The sequence below is a fragment of the Cebus imitator genome, unplaced genomic scaffold, assembly GCF_001604975.1.
Source record: "Cebus imitator isolate Cc_AM_T3 unplaced genomic scaffold, Cebus_imitator-1.0 Scaffold9, whole genome shotgun sequence".
In the NCBI taxonomy this organism is placed as follows: Eukaryota; Metazoa; Chordata; class Mammalia; order Primates; family Cebidae; genus Cebus; species Cebus imitator.
Genome location: NW_016107324.1, coordinates 11,461,292 through 11,469,324, shown reverse-complemented (window position 1 = coordinate 11,469,324; position 8,033 = coordinate 11,461,292). Strand labels below are relative to the sequence as shown.

Below are 8,033 nucleotides of genomic sequence, written 5' to 3'. Positions count from 1 at the left end.
CCAGGAGGCGGAGGTTGCGGTGAGCCGAGATCGCGCCATTGCACTCCAGCCTGGGTAACAAGAGCGAAACTCCGTCTCAAGAAAAAAAAAAAAAAACAGATTGTGGCCACCAGGCATGGCGGCTCTCGCCTATAATCCCAGTACTTTGGGAGGCCAAGGTGGGCAGATCACTTGAGGTTAGGCAGTTTCACAGTGTATAGGCTGAATTATAATAGGACAAAACTGCAAACATCCTCAATACAGGATTAGGTTTTATAAATAGTTCTATCATAAAGACACATGTATATGTATGTTCATTGTGGCACTGTTTACAATAGCAAAGACTTGGAACCAACCCAAATGCCCATCAAGGATAGACTGGATAAAGAAAATGTGGCACATATACACCATGGAATACTATGCAGCCATAAAAAAGGATAAGTTCGTGTCCTTTGCAGGGATATGGATGAATCTGGAAACCATCATTCTCAGCAAGCTGACACAAGAACAGAAAATAAACACCACATGTTCTCACTCATAAGTGGGTGTTGAACAATGAGAACACATGGACAAAGGGAGGAGAACATCACACATTGGGGTCTGTTAGGGGTGGGGAGCTAGAGGAGGCATAACAGGAGAAATACCTAATGTAGGTGACGGGGGATGGAAGCAGCAAACCGCCATAGCATGTGTATACCTATGTAAAAATCCTGCAAGATCAGCACATGTACCCCAGAACTTAAAGTATAATAAAAAAAATTCACACGTTTAATGTTGTCAAATAGTTTATATAACACAGAACATTGATCTGTTTCCTTAAAATTTGAAAAACAAAAATTACCAGTAAAATTATAAAAAAAATGTATGGCATATTTACATAATGAAATACTGTGAACACATGAAAAAACAATATAGATCTCTATTATTGTAGAAATAGATATGCTGTCCATGATAAATGGTTAAATAAAAAGCAGTTTGCAGAGAAATCTATGCACAATGATTGCATCTTTGTAACCATATATATTCATATTTATATATGTATATGAATAGACAAAGAATAAACAATGCATTAGCAGTGGTTATTTTTGGTTGATAGAATAACAGGTAATTTAAATGTTTATCTTTATCCTTACCTATACTGTTTGAAGTTCTCATAATGTCCATGAATTTTATAATTAGAAAAAATAAAGTTATGTGGATAAGGTTTGTAAAATAGCAAACAAAAAATACCCCAAAGACAAACAAGGGAAAAAAACCCAAAATACAAAAAAGCCAGCTCTGTTGGCACCTGCATCACAGTCTAAAGTTCACATTCTTTTCCTTGATACTAAGGTCTGCAGGCTCTTCCTCCAGATAGGGCTAATTTCCTGGTATCATAATCTATTTATAGCCTATAACCAGAGCCTATGAGCTCACCAGAAGAGAAACTTTCCCCAGTGCCAAGGAGCTAGCAGGCACCCAGTAAAGAATTCTTGAATGACTGTGGTGAGCACGGAGATCAGATGGACAGGTTAGGGTCAGGTTGTAGAGGCATTTAGGCCCGGCTAAGAAGAAGAAAGCCAAAATTTTACGACATCTTTGTTTTGGGGGCTGGAGGCCCCTCCTGTTACTCTTATCCTTCTTCAAGACTGGCAACAGCAGGTAGAGCAGGAGTGGTCTGACTCATTTGGAGTGTGGCATCTGAGAAATGGCCCAGAAACGGCAGCACTGTCAGGGTTTAGGCCTGTGATTCTCATGTAATGTGCTGGGCCCACATCACTGGGCCTAACTCAGCTTGGTTGGTGGCAGTGATAGGTGGGGAAGACCAGGGCTCCTGACCAAGCCAGGCTTTGGCAAAACTTCTATCTTCCCCAGCTGTGGAGATGATGGTAACCTGCCTCCAACATGAGTGCTCGGAACGCTCTGTGTGGTCAGAGACTAGTTAACCAAGAGGTTGATTTGACTTGACTTTGAATAGACAAGTATTTATACTGAACTAAGCTCCTGGAAACCAAGGCCAAGATGTCTAGGATTCTGGAAAAAGGGGATGAACTAATTTCCTATTGCTGCTATAAAAAATTTCCAAAAACTTGGTGGCTTAAGAAAACAGTTTATCATTTTGTATTTCTGTAGCCCGCAAGTCCAACACAAATTTCATGGGGCTAAAAACCAAGGTAGCAGCAGAGCAGCATTCCCTTCTGGAGACTCTATGGGAGAACCCATGTCCTTGGCTTTTCTACCTTTTAGAGGCTGCCTGCATCCCTTGATTCATGGCCAGTTCCTTCATTGTCAAAGCCGGCTTGTTGCATCTCTGACCATTCTTCTGCAGTCACGTCTGCCTCTGACCACAGTCAGGAAAAGTTCTCTGCTTTAAAGGACCTACGAAATTATACTGGGCCTACCCAAATAATCCTTGATAATCTCCTTGTTAAAAGGTCTTTAACCGCTGGTGTGAGTCCGTCCTGGGCGGCTGTTCTTTTGAGCAGTGGTCGTTTATCTCCGTCCGCCTTGTCTTCCACCTAAGTGCGTGTTGCCACCCGATGGAAGATTCGATGGACATGGACATGAGCCCCCTGAGGCCCCAGAACTATCTTTTCGGTTGTGAACTAAAGGCCGACAAAGATTATCACTTTAAGGTGGATAATGATGAAAATGAACACCAGTTATCTTTAAGAACGGTCAGTTTAGGAGCTGGTGCAAAGGATGGGTTGCACATTGTTGAAGCAGAGGCAATGAATTACGAAGGCAGTCCAATTAAAGTAACACTGGCAACTTTGAAAATGTCTGTACAGCCAACGGTTTCCCTTGGGGGCTTTGAAATAACACCACCAGTGGTCTTACGATTGAAGTGTGGTTCAGGGCCAGTGCATATCAGTGGACAGCACTTAGTAGCTGTGGAGGAAGATGCAGAGTCAGAAGATGAGGAGGAGGAGGATGTGAAACTCTTAAGTATGTCTGGAAAGTGGTCTGCCCCTGGAGGTGGTAGCAAGTTTCCACAGAAAAAAGTAAAACTTGCTGCTGATGAAGATGATGATGATGAAGATGATGATGATGATGATGATTTCGATGATGAGGAAACTGAAGAAAAAGTGCCAGTGAAGAAATCTATACGCGATACTCCAGCCAAAAATGCACAAAAGTCAAATCAGAATGGAAAAGACTCAAAACCATCATCAACACCAAGATCAAAAGGACAAGAATCCTTCAAAAAACAGGAAAAAACTCCTAAAACACCAAAAGGACCTAGTTCTGTAGAAGACATTAAAGCAAAAATGCAAGCAAGTATAGAAAAAGGTGGTTCTCTTCCCAAAGTGGAAGCCAAGTTCATCAATTATGTGAAGAATTGCTTCCGGATGACTGACCAGGAGGCTATTCAAGATCTCTGGCAGTGGAGGAAGTCTCTTTAAGAAAATAGTTTAAACAATTTGTTAAAAATTTTCCGTCTTATTTCATTTCTGTAACAGTTGATATCTGGCTGTCCTTTTATAATGCAGAGTGAGAATTTTCCCTACCGTGTTTGATAAATGTTGTCCAGATACCATTGCCAAGAATGTGTTGTCCAAAATGCCTGTAGTTTTTAAAGATGGAACTCCACCCTTTGCTTGGTTTTAAGTATGTATGGAATGTTATGATAGGACACAGTAGTGGTGGTCAGACATGGAAATGGTGGGGAGACAAAAATATACATGTGAAATAAAACTCAGTATTTTAATAAAAAAAAAAAAAAAAAAGGTCTTTAACCTTAACTACTCTGCCAAATCCCCTATACTGTGTAATGTTTCTGCAGGTTCTGGGGCATTATTCTGCCTAACACAAGACATAATACAGAGAAAAGTCTAAAAATTGTTTGTTTTTTTTTTTTTAAATGGAGTCTTGCTGTGTCACCCAGGCTGGAGTGCAATGACGCAATCTCAGCTCACTTCAACCTCTGGCTCCAGGGTTCAAGCGATTCTCCTGCCTCAGCCTCCCAAATAGCTGGGATTACAAGGATATGCCACCATGCCTCGCTAATTTTTTTTGTACTTTTAGTAGAGATGGGGTTTCACCATGTTGGCCAGGCTGGTCTTGAACACCTGACCTTAGGTAATCTGCCAGCCTTGGCCTCCCAAGGTGCTGTGATTACAGGCATGATCCACCATACCCGGCCTAAAAATGCTAATAATTAGAAGCCAGTTCTGTATCCAATGACATGGAAAATATAAATATTTTATTAAATTAAGATAAGCAAATTCAATGTATACACACACACACACACACACACACACACACACACACACATATATATATATATATATATATATATATATATATAATAATCCTAATTTTGTGGAACCTTCCCTTCCCCTACTAAACTCTGAGTTATGTGCTCACTGAGCCACCTCCTGCCTGTCATGGCCTGACTTCTGGGGATAGATAGTGGAACCACCTCACCCACTCACACTTGCAGGGTGTTGGCTGAGCAGAGGGGCAGTCCCACCTCAGGTTTTGCTGTCATTGGTCATTAGATAAATAGATTTTTGGCTAATTTGACATATGATAAATTGTCTTTTAGCAAACTCATTTGTGGCAAGTTGATCCACAGTTAAAACAGTAATAGCAATGATGATAAGAAATAATTAAATAAAGACAGTCACAGCTTTTTCCTCTCAAAAGTCCCCTCTCTCTCACTAAAGAGAGAGCTGTTTTCCTTTCTCTCTCTCTCTTTTTTTTTTTCCTGTTAAAGCTCTGCCCCTAAACTCCTTGTGTGTGTTAATCTCCTAAATTTTCCTGGTGTGAGACTACGAACCCTGGGTATTTACCCCAGTCAACATAGCCATTTCTTATTGAGGACCTTGTCCAGGATATCAAGGTACTACATTCACTGAAAGGAGTCAAGGAAACATATAAGCTTTTGCCTACATTTTAGACTAACTCTGCTTATTCCTGTGAATCAAGTGATGATCTGCAACTTGGAAGAAACCAAAAGGGATGGCAACATCTGGTGGAGGCAAATCACCGTTACAACCCATTGGAATGGCTGACAACAATCTAACTCCAAATGGTGCTGCAGACAGAACCACGCATGGACATATCTTTCTTCTGAGGACCCTTAGATCGACCCCAGGAGGAGCCCGAGCTGCTGTTCCCCACATAATGCCCCTTTCCAGCAGGAAACAGCCAGAAAGAGTAATCATCCAAAACCCCCTAAAAGCAGTTAGGGTTACCACTCCAGAGCGGGGAATGACACAGGAGTTAAGAAGAAATTAATTAGGCAGATAGTGAGGGTACGGAAGTCCTCAGTAAGATTTTCCTTTTAAAGAAAAGCAGTCCCAAATTGTTTTCCTTTCTAGCAAAGAGCAGCCTGTAAAATTGAGCTGCAGACATAGATGCCTGCAGTTGTGCCAATCATGTTCAAGATGGTGGCTCCATCTTCCCTTCTCTTTGTCAGCCACGTTTATAGTAAGGAGCAGACAAGATGGTAGCAGACAAGAGGGAAGTTCAAGGGGAAAGTTCATGGGCATAATAAGATTAGGGTGGGGTGGCCAGCCTTCGCCCCATGCTATGTAAAGGTCATATCTGATCGAACCAATCTGTGAGCCCTACGTAAATCACACATTGCTTCCTAAAGCCTGATCTGCCTCCAACCGGCCTTTTCCTCTGGAAGTCCCTTCTCTCTCACTAGAGAGAGCGAGCTGTTTTCCTTTCTCTTTCTTTTGCCTATTATTAAGCCTCCACTCCTAAACTCAAAACAAAAACAAAAACAGTCACAAACTCACCAAGTTCTGTTTACTCCTGTGGCCTTGCCTGCTTCTTCTGTATCTATGATGGATCTGTGGACACATCTCTCATCATTTTATGCTGTTTATTTTGTTTTAAATTTCTGATTCTTTACCAAATAATTATTCCTGGTTTCCTCATGGTCCTGCTTTAGGGGAAGAGTTCAGAAATGTCCAAATCATCATAAAGAGCACCTGACTGGAAGCAGGTCTAACAATGGCAGGGGGCAGCCAGAAAGGACCCCACACTAACTGGCCAGAGGCAAGTGTCAGCTCCACAAACTGGAAAGTGGGAAGCTATGGCTGAGAAGCATTTGTTAAGAGGGAAAGATAATATTTGGAGGAGAGTTGATTTTTAATAGTGCTGCATGGAATTCAAGGCAAGATAGAAAATATCCAGGTTAGAATTCTGCAGTTTTAAGTAGGAAGTGAGATGAAGAGCCAAGCACTGTACCTACAAGGGAAAACATCCCTAATGGAGGCTGTGCGAGTAATTTAGTAACTGGGTACGGTTTTCCCCAGGGATGATGCCCAATTCCTATCACTCCCACACAATTAAGAGATTTTGGCTTCAACATTTACCTAATCCATTTCTGCATCCAAGCTGACAGGTGATGCTACCTCTGATTCCTTTTATGCTTTTAAGTGGGTGTTAAGTTCTAAACAAATGATAAGAATAGTCTTTGTAGTTATACTTTTTAAGTCCCCACCTTCCAAACCATGTGCAATATGTATCCATGGACAGATATGCACCAAACCTTGACAGTGGTTTCTGAGGGGAGGAGAGTGAGATGGGAGGAGACAGATGAGGGGAACTTGCACTTTTACTTGGTAGACCTCTAACTGTTTACGTTTTTACAATGCTCATACATCCACTTATTGGGCTTATAATTAAGGATGAATAATACATTTAAAACTATGGTTATTACTGGGAGAGGATTTGGGACAAATTAGGATTTTATATTTCTGTACTGCTTGATTTTTTTTCATCAAGTTTGTATAATTTTCTCAGTAAAAACAAATTGGCATCTGATAGATTGCAATGGTTACACAGAAGCCTGTGAGACAGGTTCTCTGCCTACCGGATACTTTAACTCTCAACTTTTGTCTTTCCACTCATTCTCCCTCAAATAAAGATAATAGTACTTGCCTCATATGGATCTTGGGAAATTTTTTTCCCCTCCAGTGTATGGTGTCTGACTATGTACTGCCAATTAAAAAAAAAATCTCTCTCTCTCTGTTCTATTTTTTGGGGGCCTGTTGCTCATTATGCAACAGCTCTCAAATCTGAAAAGTCAGGCTGAACATGTTAGGTAGCTGCTCATAAATTAATTATTGGGCTGCTTTTAATTACAGATTGGAATCTCCTGGTTGGCAGGGTCTGGTATCTTCTGCTTTGAATTCCTTATAAGTACTTACATTTGCCACTAAGCCTGCACTCAACCAAAATTTGCAGAATTTAATAGAATTAACACAAAAAATTGAGGATTTCGAGTTCCAAAACAAATTTAACCAGGAGGTACTTTGGAGCAGGTAACAATCTTCAAACTCCTTAAATTACACCATTTAACAATGGTTTTAACCTCCCTCCTCCTCCTTATCCTCCTTCTTCCTCTTCTTCTTCTTCCTCTTCCTTTTCTTCTTTCTTTTCTTCTTCTTCTTTCTCTTCTTCTTCTTCCTTCTCCTCCTCTTCTTCCAGATCTCTCAAGAATGCATTCACTATTGCAAGGATAGCACCAAGCCATGAAGGATCCACCCCCATGGTCCAAACACCTATCACCAGGCTCCACCTCCAATACTAGGGATTACAATTCAACATGAGATTTGGGTAGGGGCAAATATTGAAACTATATCAGTTGGTATTAGTCCTTCTTCATATGTTTAGTAACATTTAGCAGTAAAGCCATAGAGTCCTGGGCTTTTGTTACTTGTTATTGGCCTGTTCTGGTTTTGGATTTCTTCAAGGTTCAATCTTGGTAGGTTGTATGTGTCTAGGAATTTATTCATTTCTTCTAGGTTTTCCAATTTATTGGCATGTAGTTGCTCATAGTAGCTTCTAACGATCTTTTGAATGTCTGTGATATTGGTTGTAGTGTCTCCTTTTTGATCTCTGATTTTATTTATTTGAGTCTTCTTTTTTCCTTAGGGAGTCTGGCTAAATATTTGTTGATTTTATCTTAAAAAAAACTTTTTTCTTTTTGTCTTTTATATTGTTTTCTTCATTCAATTTCATTTATTTCTGCTCTCATCTTTATTATTTCTTTTCTTCTAATAATTTTGGGTTTGGTTTGCTCTTGCTTTTCTAGTTGTTGTTTTTTT

General features: G+C 40.4%; 2 protein-coding genes across 3 annotated transcripts in view; one reads left to right on the top strand and one right to left on the bottom strand.

Moving 5' to 3' along the window:
* PATL2 (PAT1 homolog 2) overlaps positions 1 to 8,033 on the bottom strand; it is a 37,010-nt gene that overhangs the window by 17,099 nt on the left and 11,878 nt on the right. The window lies entirely within an intron of this gene.
* LOC108316054 (nucleophosmin-like) lies at positions 2,402 to 3,678 on the top strand. Its single transcript, XM_037744624.1, has one exon. The coding sequence runs from the start codon at positions 2,499 to 2,501 to the stop codon at positions 3,363 to 3,365; it is 867 nt and encodes a 288-aa protein (XP_037600552.1). The 5' UTR covers positions 2,402 to 2,498; the 3' UTR covers positions 3,366 to 3,678.

What these genes read in the sequence shown, in the direction of transcription:
- LOC108316054 (XM_037744624.1), top strand. Translation starts at nt 2,499, where the DNA reads ATGGAAGATTCGATGGACATGGACATGAGCCCCCTGAGGCCCCAGAAC.